This window comes from Myotis daubentonii, chromosome X, assembly GCF_963259705.1.
Source record: "Myotis daubentonii chromosome X, mMyoDau2.1, whole genome shotgun sequence".
Lineage (NCBI taxonomy): Eukaryota > Metazoa > Chordata > Mammalia > Chiroptera > Vespertilionidae > Myotis > Myotis daubentonii.
Window position 1 is genome coordinate 1,251,065 of NC_081861.1, and position 18,351 is coordinate 1,269,415.

The window sequence follows — 18,351 nt, forward strand, 5'->3', positions numbered from 1 at the left end:
TGAACCAGGAGGTCCCGGGTTCAATTCCCGGTCAGGGCACATGCCTGGGTTGTGGCCTCCATCCCCAGTGGGGGGCGTGCAGGAGGCAGCCGATCCATGATTCTCTCTCATCATTGAAGTTTCCCTCTCCCCTCCTCTCTGAGATCAACACAAATATATTAGAAAAATACAAGGTAAGTTGAAGATGATTTTGTGAGCCTTTTCGAAGTGCAGTGATTAAAACCCCACACTCAAACTCAGCGTATGCGGATTATTCCTTGCCAACTGGGACCATTTCCTCCTGAAAGGAAACGCAGATCAGCCCATGTGCTTTTCTCTGCACTGCTTTTCTCTGCAACTCGGGGACTTTTGGGAGCTGTGGTCAGGGATGGAAAACAAGTGTCAGCAAGCGAGAGCAATAGAGGAAGGGCGGCTGGAAGAATCCCCAACGCCATGGCAACTGGCGCCGCTCAGTGAAGGCCTGCTCACAATCAAGTCTGGCCTGAAGCAGGTGAAAGGAGAACTGAGACCAGAAGGGGACCAGAGAGCAGCCAGGCGCGGCCACAGGGGAGCGGGGAAAGTGAGCGAGGAGAGCCATTTAAGGGAAGCGCGCAGAGCAGGGCTGGGGGTGGGGGGGCTTCTGCTGTGTCTGTGACTGGCGTTTCTGCCCAATTCTGAGAACTCCCAACTGAGCCCCCGGCCTCCTGGACACAGGCCCCACCCAGAACAGAAGGTGCCTGTGTGCAGTAGTTTGCATTTAGAGAAGCAGCTGACCTTCAACTTCAGTTATTAGAACTGGGCGTCAGTCGGTCAGAGCCACAGGAGGCAGGACTGCTTGCGGGCCCCATGCCCAGCAGGTGCACTTGGGAGGCTGTTTGGGAGCCCGGAGGGACCAGAGACCCCAACCTCAGCCCCACAGCACTGCAGGCAGGCGAGGGGCCAGGGCTGCATTTTCCTGGCCAAATGGGCCGTTTCTTTCTTTTTAAAAAATGTTTTTGAATCCTCACCCGAGAATATTTTCCCATTGATCTTTTTAGGGAGAGTGGAAGAGAGAGGGAGAGACAGAGAGAAACATCGATGTGAGAGAAACATCGATCAGCCGCCTCCTGCACACTCCCCACTGGGGATGTGCCTGCATGTATGAAGGTACATGCCCTTGACTGGAATCGAACCTGGGACCCTTGAGTCCGCAGGCCGACGCTCTATCCACTGAGCCAAACCGGCCAGAGCCAGGGCTCTTTCTGAAGTACTTTTAATTTAGGGGTGAGAGGAAGAAAAGACAGAAACACTGAAACAGGAAGAGGAATACAAGAGAAGGTGACAGAAAAAAAAGGACTCTGTATTCACCTATAATAAAAAAAGTGTACTATGCTAATTAGACCAGATGTCCTTTCGGACAAGGCTGCGAGGGAAGCCGGTGCCGGCAGCTGGGGGAAGAAAGGCCTACTCTTGCACGAATTTCGTGCACTGGGCCTCTAGTGTGCTAATACATGCCCGTGGGAGGCGAAGCATGGGAAAGATAACATTACGTTATGACCGAGTGTGACCCAGGGCTGTTTCTGTGCCCGGGGGCATTGGGCAATGTTGCAGACATTTCTGATGGTTGTAACTGGGGGAAATGCCACTGGCAGCGGTGGGTAGAGGCACAACATACAGGACAGCCTCCAGCAGCAAAGGCACGTCCGCGACAGGTCATGCAACATCATCAAGTCAAATCTAACGCGACACGAGAAAACATTTTACTCAATTATGATGATTTCACAAAGAAACGCCTACTGAGTCAAGAAAGATAGCGTTATTCATCAATGAAATGCTAGGAAATCTACTGCTTTGGGATCAGTGCCAAGAATTATGAGAAGGGAGGGGGGAAGCGGGAGAGGGGGCTGGAATATTCTTGGCTAGGTGTAGCAAGTGATGAAATAAGCTAAATTTTCTAAAAGGAATGAAACATTGCTCTTCTATTTTCCTTACTGAAGTATAAGGAAAGACAAATTTAACTACAAAAAGACAGAATCTACATACACATGAAATCTACATCAGTTCAAGTCGTTGGCTAATATATCCGAATGTGAAGAAAAACAGGCTGCTTTATTGGCAAAAATATTAACACATCGAGTGAAATGTGAACTCATTACCCATGTGACATGTGTTGCTATTAAAGTTTTATTATGACCCCTACATTGGAAAACCCCTACAAGGTCCTGAATAAAACTACTTTGGGCTAAATTACCAACACTAATTATTTCAGCAAATCCTGTTGACGTGACCTTGAAAATGTACCCGGAATCTACCTTGTCACCACCTCCACTGCCGCCGCTCCGGCCCACTCCTGTTTGCTGGCTTCCCCGCTTGAGCCCCTATTCAATGTACTACCAACAAAGCAATGTACACTTGACCTTGAACAGCACAGGTTTGAGCTGCGTGGGTTCACTTCTATGTGGGGATTTGTTTTTTCCAATAAATACAGTCGGTCCTCCTGTTCCCACAGGTTTTACATCTGGGGATTCACCCACCACGGATCGAAAACAGTTTGCACTCCCAACCGGCGCTTCCCAACTGTGCACTGAAAAATCTGTTTTCATTCCAGGGTTGGTCAAATCCGTGGATGCAAAGGGCTGACGGGAGAGCCAAGTTATCCTTAGATTTTTAAAATGTATTTTCATTGATGTCAGAGAGGAAGGGAGAGGGAGCGAGAGAGAGAAACATCAGTGATGAGCGAGCATCATGGATCGGTTGCCTCCTGCACGCCCTCCACTGGGGATCGAGCCTGCAACCTGGGCCTGTGCCCTTGACCGGAATCAAACCCAGGACCCTTCAGTTTGCAGGCTGACGCTCTATCCACTGAGCCACACTGGCCTGGGCTGACTTTGTCTTTTAATGGCCTTTTGACTAATAGAACGCAGGACACGACAAAATGCCAACTTGGGGCCAAGGCTTCAAGAGGCCTGGCAACTCGCATTTATGAAGGGCCCACCAGCTCCCAGCTCTTCCAGGCACTTCAGCTGAGATGCCAGAAGAGCGAGTGAGGCCTCCTGGCTACTGGCCTTGCTGGCCCCCAACAGCCTGTGGAACAGAATCCAGGAGGCCCCATCAAGCTCTGTCCAAATGGCACCATTTCTGAGCCAATGAGTGATGGTTGTGTGAAGTCACTAAGTTTTGGTTTGTGTTGATCCCTCCTGACACCATAATAGCTTTCGGGCTCCAGGCACAGTCTTCTGCGTAGAGCACACACCCAAACATTTGAATGAATCAATCAGAAGGTAACTGAGAAGGTAAAGCCAAATATAACGACTTGGGGATTTTGTGTGGTTCTGGATTGCCGTGATTTCAAAGGCCATGGCTAAGCAAAAGCTCACTATATTAGCTACCGAAAGTATTACCGTGGAGCACGTTGTCACTCATTATTTATTACATGATGTGATGCTGATATAATTAGCTTTCAAGAACAGAATTCAAAATAAAGTTACCTGCTGAGCAAAGGCATTTTTGACACAAGGTTATTATATGAGCTAAGAATCTGTTTTACCCATTTAAGTTTTCAAATGGTCATTTTTGTCTGGTATATGTTTTATATACTATATACAAGGAGATATATTTTCCTTTGTATATATGTACTTATATTCACTAAACGCAGAAGAATAACAGGCATGCCACTGCCATTGACAATTTCCCCTTTTATCTTCCCTCGTTTATATAACTGAAGAATACTGTTTAAATAAAAATACATATCATTGGGTTGTTCGGTACTGACTGCTGATAAAAACAGTATCATTTTCCTATCGCTGCATTTAAAAAGCATGAATGATATTTCACAACTAATTTTACACTAATGTGAATTTTTTACATTTCTTCAATTTTTCTTTTTAAAAAATATATTTTTAATGATTTCAGAGAGGAAGGAAGAGGGAGAGAGAGATAAAAACATCGATGAGAGAGAATCATGGATCGGCTGCCTCCTGCACGCCCCACACTGGGGATGGAGCCCACAGCCCGGGCCTGTGCCCTGACCGGGAATCAAACCCTGACCTCCTGGTTCATAGGTCCATGTTGAACCACTGAGCCACGCTGGCCGGGCTCCAATGATTTTTCATTTGCTATTATAACATGCCACTACATTGTTTTGGAATCGCTTATGCTTTTTCTCAGCTTTTAACCACAAGAGTTCCAGTTAAAATTTCCCAAACACTGTAGAACATTTAAGTCTACTAGATTTTCTTAACCATTAAAATACATGGAAGAAGCCAGGCCCTTGATCATATATCTTGAGAGAAGGAGAGCACGTCTGTGGATGCTGTGGGTTAGAGAGAGAGGCAGTGACAACATACCCGGGCACTGCCGAGCCGGCGTGGCTCAGTGGTTGAGCGTTGACCTATGAATCAGGCAGTCAGGGACATGCAGGAGGCAGCCGATCCATGATTCTCTGTCCTCATTGATGTTTCTCTCTCTCTCTCTCTCTCTCTCTCTCTCTCTCTCTCTCTCTCTCTCCCTCCCTCCCTCCCTCCCTCTCCTTTCCTCTCTGAAATCAATACAAATGTATTTTTTAATTTAAAAAATATATATTTTATTGATTTTTACAGAGAGGAAGGGAGAGGGATAGAGAGTTAGAATTATTGATGAGAGAGAAACATCGATCAGCTGCCTCCTGCACACCCCCGACTGGGGATGTACTCGCAACCCAGGTACATGCCCTTGACCGGAATTGAACCTGGGACCCTTCAGTCCGCAGGCCGACGCTCCATCCACTGACCCAAACCAGCCAGGGCTACCATACATGATAGCAAAAGAGGAGTAACAAAATTTTATTATTTTTATTTTTTAAATATTTTTTTTATTGATTTCTGAGAGGAAGGGAGAGGGAGAGAGAAACATCCATGATGAGAGAGAATCATGGATGGGTTGCTGCCTGTACACCCCCCACTGGGGACTGAACCCACAACCCAAGCATGTGCCCTTGACCAGAATCGAATCCGGGACCCTCCAGTCCGTAGGCTGACACTCTATCCACTGAGCCACACCGGCTAGAGCAGGGATAACAAAATTTTAGAACGCATGTGCATTTTAACAAAAGTAAGGAAACGGAAATGATAAAAACTGCTGCTTGAGGAATGACACATGACTCCATATGTAGAAAGCTGCTAAATAAGAAGATGAGAGAAATCATCGGAAACTTAAGTCAGTTTCTCTCCTTACCTTCACATCCCGGTGAATGATGTTGTTATCGTGACAGTAGCGCAGGGCTTCCAGGATCTGTCTCATGTAATGACTGCAGAAAAACACAAGAAACATAAAGCTGTAAAACAGTTGCGCCTAGTTTGTGACTCCCACCCTCGTATTCGCTGCCCGTGGAGCCTGGCGTTTGAGTAAACAAGACCGCTGGGGTGTGAGGCCTAATGATGAAAGCTGGCAGACTCCTACGTTTAGGAGCCTTCTGAGGAAATCAGGTGTTCTACCTGTTCTCAGATAGCGAAGTCAAAAGAATGTCACATAGTTTGCAAGGAAAATAGCTTTGCAAACGAAAATTCAAGCTTAAGCCCGGCCGGTGTGGCTCAGTGGTTGGGCATCGTCCTAGGAACCAGGAGGTCAGGGTTCAATTCCCGGTCAGGGCACAGGCCCGGGGTGCGGGCTCGATCCCCAGTGGGGGGCGTGCAGGAGGCAGCTGATCTGTGATTCTCTCATCATGGATGTTTCTCTCTCTCTCTCTCTCCCTCCCTCTCAAATCAATAAAAATACATTTTAAAAGTCGTGTTGTGGTTGGGGCATCCTTGAACACAGCGCTTTGCACTGGGCCTAGGTCCCAGGAAGTCGGACTCCTCACGTGGCCAGCAGGGGTCAGCTAAGGCTCCCCCCCAGCCCCCCTCCCCCCCCGGGCCCAGGAGGTGTTAGCACTTTGCAGAAAGGTCCTTAGAAGCGGGTGACAGGACCCTGCAGCAACAGGTGTGACAGGATGCCAGCACTGGTGCTGAGGACTCGATGCTGCTGTTGGTCCTGGCACACGCAGCGGGGGGGCCTCCAGATAGTGGGGGGCACTGAGCACAGGCAGGCAGGGATCTGACTCCCCCTCCATTCTGGAGTGCTCTGTCGTCCCAGTATTCTTTCTGAGCGTCTTTTCCACCTGCTCTTCCTCTGCAGTTCACTCCCTTCATATCTTTCTCATTTTGCCCGTTCTCCCTCGTCCGTTCTTATCTTCCCCTTGTCCTTCCCCAACCAGCCAGGACATAGAAATGCAATATCCTCCACATTATTTATGGAATCTCATTCCGTCTTTCCAGGTCTGACCTTCCCCATCCTTTAAAAACACAATACTCATACATGACCATGTGTGTGTGTGTGTGTGTGTGTGTGTGTGTGTGCTTGTGACTTGAGACAAACAAGTTCCTGCTTTGGTTGCTACTATCTGACCAAACTCGGATGGATGTCCCTCTATTTAGAATCCGCGTTATTTCATGGATTGCAATTGGGCCCCCAGCAGAGCCAGGCCCGTGCTTACATGTTCCATTTGTCTTACTTTGCAAATGCACGCCTACAGGGCTGTGGCCACATGCTCTCTGCCTGGGCCAGGGCAGCTGGTACTGAAGTTTCCATGTGAGCTAGGGGTTCTGAACTTGGGGTTCAAATCAGGCTCTGGGGGGTCTGTGGCCCCTGAAATGGCAGAAGCCACAAATGTGAAAGTGCTTTCTAAACTTGAAGCCGTGCTGCAAAGGCGAAGTCACAATTATTACCACATCGTCATTATTGTTAAATTTAGTCAAAGGTTTAGAAAGAGGATATTTGCGCACCTACATGTGAACACTGGAGTAGTGGGGAAGTTGAAACTAGGTAGCGTGGACACAGCTTACACTGCGCTGTGGATACTTTGAATATACGGTACTAAGACAGCTGCTCATATATTTAGCTAAAGAAAATTCCTATCTCAAAGCCTCATTAAAAAAACCACCTTATGACCAGCTGGTGTGGGTCAGTGGTTGAGCATCGACCCATAACCCAGGAGGTCATGGTTCGATTCCCGGTCAGGGCAGAAGCCCGGGTTGCAGGCTCGATCCCCAGTACAGGGCGTGCAGGAGGCAGCCACTGAGCAATGATTCTCTTTCATCATCCTCTCTCTCTCTTTTTTTCTCTCTCTCTTCCTCCCTCTGAAATCAATAAAAACATTTAAAAACATCTCACTGAATGAGCACATTAAAATCCGAATATCGTACATAGCAGAATCTCGGGGTGTGTATGGGGGGTGGGGGCAAGAATTGCTTTCTCCCCAGAGAAAACAGACTGACACTGATCTTTCTCCATCCTCCCGGTCATGACCTGGGGTGGCTCTACATATGAATAAAGAGAGAACCGAAATCCACCCACACGTTCTAGAGAGTTCCTGATTAAACCGAATCAGAGAGCTCCAGCTCATGAAGCGTCGTGGCGGCCTGTGCTTTCAGAGGAAGCCAGCAACGTCATGTATGTTTGTCTCCATCTTCCCTGAGGACCAGGGAGGAAAGGGCTGGGGGGGGGGGGATGGAGCTGGTATGGCTTCCTGGATGTCATGTCACCCCCCAGCTCCCTGGGTTTACAATGGACAGGCGTCCTATTGCAAGCTCCCCTGTATGTAACCCCACAGACCTCACGCAGAGACCTCATCCCTTCTGGGACACACGTGCATGTGGGATGCGGCGAGGGGGGACGTGGGAAGCGGCCCTGGAGGCCCAGACCTCCCTGCAAACTTTTTAACAGGGGGCCAGTTCACTGTCCCTCAGACCGTTGGAGGGCCGGACTAATTCAGTGGTTCTCAACCTTCCCAATGCCGCGACCCTTTACTACAGCCCCTCATGCTGTGGTGACCTCCAACCATAACATTATTTTCGTGGCTACTTCATCACTGTCATGTTGCTACTGTTATGAATCGTCATGGAAATATCTGATATGCAGGGTGTATTTTCATTGATACAAATTGAACATAATGAAAGCATAGTGATTCATCACAAAAAAAATATGGAATTATATATGTGTTTTCCGATGGTCTTAGGCAGGGGTCCTCAAACTCTGGCCCGCAGGCCACATGCAAATACAAATATTGTATTTGTTCCCATTTTATTTTTTTACTTCAAAATAAGATATGTGCAGTGTGCACAGGAATTTGTTCATAGTTTTTTTTTAAACTATAGTCCGGCCTCCAACGATCTGAGGGACAGTGAACTGGCCCCCTGTTTAAAAAGTTTGAGGACCTCTGGTCTTAGGCAACCCCTGTGAAAGGGCCATTCGACCCCCAAAGGGGTCGCGACCCACAGGTTGGCGACCCACAGGTTGAGAGCCGCTGGTCTAATTGTTTAGGAAAGCTGGGCGCTCGGGAAGAAGAGCTCTCTGATGGTAAGACTCTGATCCCTAAGTTGGTCCTGTATGAGAGCCTGATCCTCAGCCCAGCACCCCTGCAAGGACCGAGGCGCCCACTAACTGGGTTGTAAGGACTGAACACGGTTTGGGTGGTGCTCCTCTCGAAGCTCAGCCCGGCGGGAAAAGCAACCCTATCGATTTGAGGACTTGGTGTCTCGGCCTTGCAGCTGGTCTCGTTGGAATACTGCTGGCAGCTGAGTCACAGAATCAAAGGAGAAGGAAGGTTAGAAGTCGTCTCACTTAACACTGTAACTGGAGGGAGGATCTGTGTGCCCTTGTCACCTGGTCACCGAGCCTCCGTAACAGGGAACAGGCCTAATAGTGCGCTCTGAGGCTGCCCCCCTCTTCTGTCATTTTAGGAAGGGCTTTTATAAGTTGAGTCAAACCTCTCTTTTTTGCTGTGTCACTTGCTGGTCCCAAAATTACTCTTTTCTGGTCCATTATGAAAAACTAGAGGCCCAGTGCACGAATTCGTGCACCAGTGGGGTCCCTCGGCCTGGCCTGTGGGATCGGGCCGAAAATGGCTCTCCGACATCCCCTGAGCGGTCCCAGATTGCAAGAGGGCGCAGGCCAGGCCGAGGGACCCCACCGGTGCACAATCAGGGCCGGGGAGGGACACAGGAGGTTGGCCAGCTGGGGAGGGACCACAGGAAGGCTCCAGGGCGTGTCCGGCCCATCTTGCTCAGTCCTGATTGGCCAGACCCCACCAGCAAGCTAACCTACCGGTTGGAGCGTCTGCCCCCTGGTGGTCAGTGCACGTCATAGTGAGCAGCTGAGTGGCCTTGATTGGTTGAACGGACAACTGGACAACTGGACACTTAGCATATTAGGCTTTTATTATATAGGATTCCTTTCATGACATCACTTCAACAGCAAACATAGGTAGATTTTAAAGCCAACAGGCTTTCATCTTGATGTGTATAAACTACCCTTTCTATAAATCCTGAGATTGGGACAGACTGCAAGTCGTTTCACTGTATGACATCACCTCCACACACTACTATTCTCCCTATCCTGACATGTAGCCCAGTGACAGGGACAAGCATGAAGTTAAGGAAAAGCCATATGGATGGGCGGGAACAGAGTAAAAGTGGTCCTGGTTTAACGCCAACCCTGCCAACAGATGTGCCAGGGGCCCCAGTGTTATTGTGGCTCAAAAAGGAAAAGGTCGCCTTCCTCCATCGAGCTTCGCTATTTTATAAAATCGGCAATCAGAACTTTTAGTTTTTCCTATTTGATGCTGCTGTTGAAAGCTATCAACACGGGAAAGTACAAAAGGCAAGTTGCCTCCGATTCTTGAGAGTCTCACGTAGTCAAATAAAGTGGTTTACCACTATTGCCATAAGAAAAATTAAGATGGTGTTGACTATTTTGGTATTAAAAATGCTTTTGAGTTCCATAGCACAATAAAGAATGCAAATGTAAAGTTACGAAAAGAACGCAAAAGAAAGACAAATGGAATTTAAAAAATGCTAGAATGTGTTTGAACACATCAGGAGTATAAGGAAGTAATTATAATTTATATAAACTTCCACTTCCTTCTGGTCCCTAGCTCCAATAGCACAAAACAGCAGCTACCTCAAATTGAGTATATTCTTTATCTTGTGCTATAGCTATGGCTGCTCCATCTTCTGAGACTAGGGCACTTGCTCCTCAGGTAGGAGGAGGCAGAGCAATGAACTTGAAGAAAGTCAAGCCTCTCTGAGCTCCAAGTTGCATTAGGTAGTCTTCTAAGCCAGCGATTTTCAACCTTTTCCATCTGATGGCACACATAAACGAATTACTAAAATTCTGCGGCACATCAAAAAATATATTTTTTTGCTGATGTGACAAAAAAATACATATAATTTTGATTCCTTCACACTGGATGGCTACTGTAGTGTTGGCTGTTGTCGTTTTTTTATTTGACCATCTAAGGGAAAAGAGATCAGTGCCCCTGACGAAAGAGTCCTGTATTGCATGTTTCAAAAATTCTGGCAGCACGCTGGTTGAAAATCGCTGTTCTAAGCTGTTTCCAGCTATATCCATCCATGATGCCAAAATTATAAAAAGAATGATGGGGGGGGTGTTATAATCATTTAATGGTAACTGTTTCTTAAATGGTGGAAAGTTTTAAAAAATCCTAGTGAGTGTGAACCCTTCAACATATTATGGTTGGTGCCTGAGGAGGGATGCTGTCCCCTATTAATGCAGGTAGCACATGTATTAAAAAGGCAACCCATCAGAGTGGTATTTACAATATGACTGTCACCAAAGCATACAAATTCTTACTCTGAATCTATAAACAAGTGGCCAAGTGCATGGCTCCTGTGATTTTTCATATTTACTCCTTATATTGAGCCCTTAGTTCTTTACAACAACTTCTCCACGTAGAACAATGGTCGCTATTTGACTGGGATTACCACACACTGGCCTGAAGCAAGTACATTCAACAGAAAAATTGTGCTTTTATTTCTGTTCCTTCTAAAGTTCTGTGGTTTTTCTCAGAAGAACTGGTCACATACCAAGTTGCTATCACTAAAAGGCAACCAAAAAAATGAATGAGGCAACATCTGCCAAAACCCTCAAATCAAACATACAAACAAAAAGCCCAAGTTTAATTCCTGAGCTAGCAAAGTCATCAGAGGGGACGGGGGTGGGGGACTGGGTGAAAGAGGGGAAGGAATTAAGAAGCACAAATAGGTCGTTACAAAATAGGAAATACAGTTACTAATACTGTAATAACCATGTATGGTGCCAGATGGCTACTGGAAATACCCCAGTATATGACTGTCCACCCACTAAGCTGTACACATGAAACCAATTCAAAATAAAATTGAAAGAAAAAAGACATCAGAAATGGGAGAGTTGGCAGTACTGATGTGAAACTATAAACTCATATCTCTATATATAAAAGCCCAGCGACCGAATGGCGGAACGACCAGAACAACCGGCGACCAGTCGCTATGATGCGCACTGACCACCAGGGGGCAGATGCTCAACGCAGGAGCTGCACCCTGGTGGTCAGTGTGCTCCGGTAGTGGGCCGATCCCTGCAGGCCATGCCCCCCACCAGTGCATGAATCCGTGCACGGGGCCTCCAGTTAATAGATAAGTTCACTGTTCGGTCCTTTGCATGTCCAGTCACTATTCGGTTCCACTAATGCACATAAAACACGTATGTCCTTGTAGGAAAGAGTGGCAACATGCTCACCATCAGTTCAAAGAACAGGCTGCCTCATGCGAGTTTTTGCTGTTGTTTTTTGCTTATTTCTTTCTTTTACATTCACCTTGACCTCTGGGAAGTTGATACAAATTACATACCTGGCTACAGCTTCACTGTATACAAAACCAGCATCAGCTCGTTTTACGATTTCAAAGCACAGATCCGCTCCATCCATACTGCAGAGAAAAGGGAAAAAGAGTGTCAGAAAAGAGGAGGTTCCAGGATGCAAACACTGAAAGTGAATGCATTGGAACTAAGTTATTAGCTGACTTACAGCTAATGATTGATTGTAATAAATTAGTTAAATCTCTGTTCTTTCAAGGAAAAGAGACATAAATTGTAAAGGACATTATAACCATCTTAACATTGAAAATCCACAGGGAAAGAAAGAGGAAAACAAGAAAATGGTAGCATCAAATAAGGTCTGAGAAATTCATATAAATTGTCTTTAGATTATCACAACAAGAAGTCTCAGGAAGGGCAATGCTGGGGATTATGGGAATATTTTTGAATCAAATTCTGAAATTATCTATATCTAGGCAAGTCATGAAATATTCTCAAAATACAAGAATTCTAAAACATTTAGTCATAGTTATCAATACTAGATGGGAAGTCAAGCTATATACTGTGGAAGGAAAAAATAATTAGCTAATCCGTAATTTACTTTTGTTCACACTTCCGTTACCAAAGTTAATTGCTACAAACATATTCTAACACAGTGATGTGTTGGTGACACAGTGTCACTTATCTTACCCCCAAACTTAAAATGGTTCTCTATTTCTGATCACATCAGTAAGGCCTCTTGTTATCTTGGCCACATGCTTCTGCATATATTGCTTCTCAAATTCAAAACCCATCTTAATTCAAGGTTCTATTCCCAATCCCACCTTCCCCCGAAAGTCCCCTAAATGATTACTAGCCACATTAAGCCCTTCTTTTGTTTAAATTCTTTAACAGCCCCATATAGCCCATATCATAACATTTAGCACTTCCATACAAACATACGTGTGTGTGTATGAAAGTTTTGCTAGATCATTACATATATAATGAAATTATCCAAATATTAATCGTTAGTTAACATTTTCATACTTTAAGGCTTATAAAGTGTTTTCAAATTCACTTCACTTATTCAGTTGCTCAGGTATGATACTGAGGAAACAGAACTTCCAGAAGGGAAATTAAAGGAACCAACTACTCATTACTGTCACCAATAATTACTAGTGATAATAGTAACTAATCATCATTATGGATACTGCCATTTATCAAGCATCACGGGAAGCACCTCCTTGTTGTATCTCCCTTCATTCTTACAATTACCCCATGAAGCCAGCATCCTTCTCATTCTCAAATCATTTGTCTGCGTGAGTAAACAAGTGTGTGACAGGGACAGGATTCAAATCCCCATCTATCGATGTTCAACGCTCTCCCATCATCTGGAGTTACACCCACTGGTGTGCCAGGCCCGCATGTCTCTCCACAGGAGGTCACACAGCGTTGAAGAGAAATTAGTGACCTGAAAGTTACATCAGATCGAAGCAGGGGGACACCAAACCAGGAAAATACAAAGTAAGCGAAAGAAACACAGGACTAGTGACAAGGTCAGTATATATTTTATTGAACTTTCAAAAGTGAAAGGAAAACGAAGCAGGAGCGATATTAAAAATAGAGTGCCTGATAATGGCCCCAAAATAATTAAAGATACCAACCCACTTCTTTAAGAAGCCCAAGAGACATCCAGCAAGGTAAAAGAAATCTCTAGCGCCCTAGCTGGTTTGGCTCAGTGGATGGAGCGTCGGTCTGCGGACTGGAGGGTCCCGGGTTCGATTCCGGTCAAGGGCATGTAGCTGGGTTGGGGGCACATCCCCAGTAGGGGGTGTGCAGGAGGCAGCTGATCGATGTTTCTCACTCATCTATGTTTCTAACTATATCTCTCTCCCTTCCTCTCTGTAAAAAATCAATAAAATATATTTAAAAAAAGAGAAAGAAATCTATAGCTATCGAGTACAGGAGAAAGGAATCTTAGATAAAAATAACTGCCAACCTAAAATTCCGTTTTCACCAAATAACTCTTGAGAAATTCTTTCAGATAAGGAAAGGGAACAAGAGAATTTTCCACCAGCATACCTGCCCCTAAAAAACACACAAAAGAGCAGTCCTCAGGTAGAAGGAAAATACAGTAAAAACTCAGCGATGCAGCAAGTCACGAACATGAAATGTGGTAAATCTGCAGTCACGCACCACTTGATGGGAGTTTGTTCTGAGAAATAAGTTGGCAGGCAATTTCATAATTGTTCGCACATCACAGAGTGCCCTTACACAAACCTAGATAGCATAGCCTACTACACACCTCGGCTACAGGCATACCCTTGTGACTGCCGATGAGTGTAAATGAACAATGACTGCATAAAACAACCATTTCTTCTCTCTCTGCAGAGAGAGACCATATAAAACAATAACGACTCTGAGAGAGAGAGAAGATTGATTTTAAATAAAAATACTGAACAACAAGAACATAAATCAGGAAGCATATTGCAATTTCTAGGACAACCACTGAGTCCTCTAATTTTTTAAAAAAGATGTTTTTATTGATGTCAGAGAGGAAGGGAGAGGGAGAGAGAAACATCCATGATGAGAGAGAACCATGGATCGGCTGCCTCCTGCACGCCCAACACTGGAGATGGAGCCTGCAACGCGGGCCTGTGCCCCAACCAGGAATCAAACCCTGACCTCCTGGCTCTTAGGTCGACACTCAACCACTGAGCCACGCCGGCCGGGCTCTAACTTTTAAAAAAATGTCCGGGCCCTTTTCTACTCTTAAGATCATTGAGAGCCCCAAAGGGACTGTTTGTGTGGGTTTCAGCTATCGATATTTGCTGTGTTCAAAATTAAAATCCAGAAATGCGAGGACCACTTACTTTGAAACAATAATATAGCCATTATACATCAACAGAAATAATGTTTTTCATGAAAAATAAGTATATATTTCAAAACGAAGTAATTTTGTTTTTATGTACAATAGTCTATTGCTTAATTGTTTGCAAGAGTTAAAAACTTAGAAACAACTAAATGCCCACTAAAAAGGTAAAACGAAATAAATTTAGTGAGAAGAGTAACACTGTTTTGCATTTTGCAATTCTTCTTCACTTCTGGTTTAATAGAAGACAGATTCTCATTTCTGCTTATGCATTCCATTTGTTATTGGGTTGAAGTAAGTGAAGAAAACATGGCCTCAAGTAGACATATAATCAGAAGGAGGCATATTTTCACAGCCCTTGCAGATCTTTGTGAACCTTCCTTGACACTACACTAAGACTCAAGAAGTGGTGGTTTCTTTTCTCTTTTTTTTAAAAAAAACCTTCACCCAAGGATATTTTTTGCATTGATTTTTTTTTTTTTTGAGAGAGTGCAGGGGAAGGAGGAGGAGAAGAAGGAGGGGAGGGAGGGTGAGAGAGAGAGAGAGAGAAACACTGATTTGAGAGAGACACATCGATTGGTTGCCTTCCACATGTGCCCCGACCAGGGCGGTGATAGAGCCTGCAACGGAGGCACCTGCTCTCGACTGAAATCGAACCCAGGACCCTTCAGTGAGTGGGCCGGCACTCTAACCACTGTGCAAACCGGCCAGGGTGGAAGTGCTAGTTTCTTAAAGGCAATTTGCTATGTGGAATCTGAAACCACACCAGTGAACTTTCTGAAGTCTGTTACATTATAACCCACTAGTAGCCCTGCGCACGAATCCTTGCCTCAGCTGGCCACCCACCCACTGCCGCTGGTAGCTCTCGGCCCGCTGCCCCGCCCTCCTGTAGCTCTCCGCCACTGTAGATCGGTTGTGACATTAGGGCGTCCTGGCTAATTTGCATATTCCTCCATTATTATCTTAGATTGTTCTGTCTTGTTCTTTGAATCGGTCTTTCACCTGTGCATGACTTTGTCACATCGTGCCTTACTCATTTGAAAAATACTGTACTGGTCCACTGAGTTATGCAGATCTTCCAAATACTGACCCATCTGATTATACGCCATCAAAAACCTCGTCTGATAGCATCACCACTGAATGCCTCAGAGACATTCTTTAAGACCCGGGAAGCTGTTACGCTCGCAGTGCAGATCCAAGTTTTCCAAAATTCTAATTGTCACTTGAAACTTTGAATGTCATCCCTGGCAACAACTACTGTGAGTGGATTCCCTTGAAGCAGCAGGCTCACTTCATCCATTTCTTACTGAATGTGTTCATTTTTTTGTTAATCCTCACCCGAGGATATTTTTCCCACTGATATTTTAAAGAGTGGGCATCGGGGGGAAGAGAAAGGGAGGAGAGAGAGAGAGAAACATCCATGTGAGAGAGACACATCGAATGGCTGCCTCCCACATGTGCTCTGGTTGGGGCAGGGAATCCAACTTACAACCCAGGGACGTGCCCTTGACTGGGAATCAAACCAAAGACCCTTCAGCGAGCTGATGCTCTAACCACTGAGGACACTGGCCAGGCCTAAAAAGTGTTCATTCTATTTTGTTAATTTTTTAAAATATATTTTTATTGATTCCAGAGAAGAAGTGAGGAGAGAGAGATAGAAACATCACTGATGAGAATAATTGATTGGTTGCTTCCTGCACGCCCCCTACTGGGGATCAAGCCCACAACCCGGGCATGTGCCCCTGACTGGAATCAAACCCGGGACCCTTCAGTCCGCAGGCCGACGCTCTATCCACCTCTGAGCCACACCGGCCACGGCAAAATGTGTTTATGTTAATTAAATGTCTGCCCCATACTCAAATCAGGGTAACCTGGCTTATCTGTAGTCACTCTTTCAAGTAAAGACGTTGTTACACACACACACACACACACACACACACACACACACTCTGCTAGTTGAGCTTATAACTTAGTAAATCACATAAGTGCTTTCCTGAGATCCAGCGACATTTAAAGGACTGTAAGTACTCAGAGTATGTTTCCTAATCACAAGATAGTTATGTTAGAAATAAATGAACAAAATAACTCGAGACTCTCTAAATGCTTGAAATGGAGGGATGCGTGCTAAATAAACTATGACTCAAAGGAGAAATTATCTGAAAAATTAGAAAATACTTCTAATAATGATAATGAAAACAGTACATCTCAAAACCTGTGTAGGACTGAGGCATGACGTTTCAGGGTTGGGGTGTTGTCATGATTAGACCAGCAAATATAGAGCTGGTTGAAAGGAGGGGGTGGGCATAAGTCAGTCTCTCTCTCTCTCTCTCTCTCTCTCTCTGTCTCTCTCTCTCTGTTGGATAAACTTTTCTTGAATTAGGTAATCCAATGTTGATGGAAAAAACACATCAATAGAACCTCTAGGGAGGGCAATTTCATAGTACTCGACAAAAGCCTTACGAATGTGCATGTCTTTTACCCCAATAATTTCATTCCCCGGGAAATAATCAGGGCTAATGACAGGGTGCACTGTAGCTATTTATAATAGAGAGAAGTCAGAAACAACCTAAATGGCCAACAGAGGCTAACGGTTAAATAAATTGTGGTAAATCCAGAGTAGAATATTAAGCTGCCATTAAAATGATGCTCTAAAAGCCCGGCTGGGGTGGCTCAGTGGTTGAGCGTCGACCTAGGAACCAGGAGGCCACAGTTCGATTCCCGGTCAGGGCACAGGCCCAGGTGGCGGGCTTGATCCCCAGTGTGGGGCGTGCAGGAGGCAGCCGATCCATGATTCTCTCTCATCATTGAGGTTTCTATATCTCCCTCTCCCTTCCTCTCTGAAATCAATAAAAATATATTTTAAAATGATGCTATAGAAGTAGATTTATTGATATAGAAAGATGTTCATATTACATTAGGATGTATAAACATGTAATATGCATATATGTGTATGCAGATGCACTGAGTGGGTGGGTAGGACTGTGCTTGGATTTTTATTACTCACTACTTAAAAAAATGAACAGGTACTCCCACTTCGGTCATACTAAAAACAGCTCTAAATATTAAACAACAAAATGCAAAAACACCGCTTAAAAATGCAGCTGAACAGTATTTACAAAGTAGTTTACATCCATACATTTGTTTTAAAGCTTTAGATTATTGAAGTAACAAAAATATCATGAATATTGATGTCAAATACTAAAAAATAAAAAAGCTAAAGCTAAAGATTCAATCAGGAGAAAAATTTAAAAAGAACAGCAAATTGTATCCAATGAAGATAGAGGGAAATAATAATGAGCAGAGATTAATGAAATGGAACTAGAAAAATCCCTGCTTGGAAACTGAACAATATACTTTTATTATACAGATCTCAGAATAAATCATTAGAAAATGAGAAGATACTTTAAACTGAATAATAAACATAAACACATCAAAACCTATAAAATGTAGACAAAGTAGCACTTAGAAGGAAATTTACTGTTGTAGATGCATATATTAGAAAAGGAGAAAGGCTGAAAATTTATGAACTAAGCATCCATTCTCCGTAAGTTATATAAAGATCATCAAATTAAACTCAAACAAATTTGAAGGAAATAATGACAGAAATTAATGAAATGGAAAACAAACATATTAGGAGGATCGAGAAAGCTAACAGTTGTTCCCTGCGAAATGGTGAATCTTTAGCAAGATTGATTAAAAAAAAAGAGAGAGAAGACATATATAGAAGCCAATATTAAGAATGCAAAAGGAGCCCTGGCCCAGTAGCTCCATTGGTTAGAGCGTTGTCCTAATACGCCAAGGTTGTGGGTTCGATCCCCAGCTAGAGCACATAAAAGAATCAACCAATAAATGCATAAGTAAATGGAACAACAAAATGATGT

The 18,351-nt window shown here is 44.5% G+C and overlaps 1 protein-coding gene across 11 annotated transcripts in view; it reads right to left on the reverse strand.

Annotated features, from left to right (window-relative positions):
- CASK (calcium/calmodulin dependent serine protein kinase) overlaps positions 1–18,351 on the reverse strand; it is a 277,352-nt gene that overhangs the window by 132,028 nt on the left and 126,973 nt on the right. For all 11 annotated transcript variants that reach the window (XM_059679502.1, XM_059679504.1, XM_059679506.1 and 8 more), the window contains exons 4-5: positions 11,655–11,732; positions 5,170–5,242 (exon numbers count right to left, since the gene is read on the reverse strand). In XM_059679502.1, the coding sequence (XP_059535485.1) occupies positions 5,170–5,242; positions 11,655–11,732 (151 nt within the window). The remainder of the gene's footprint in view (positions 1–5,169; positions 5,243–11,654; positions 11,733–18,351) is intronic.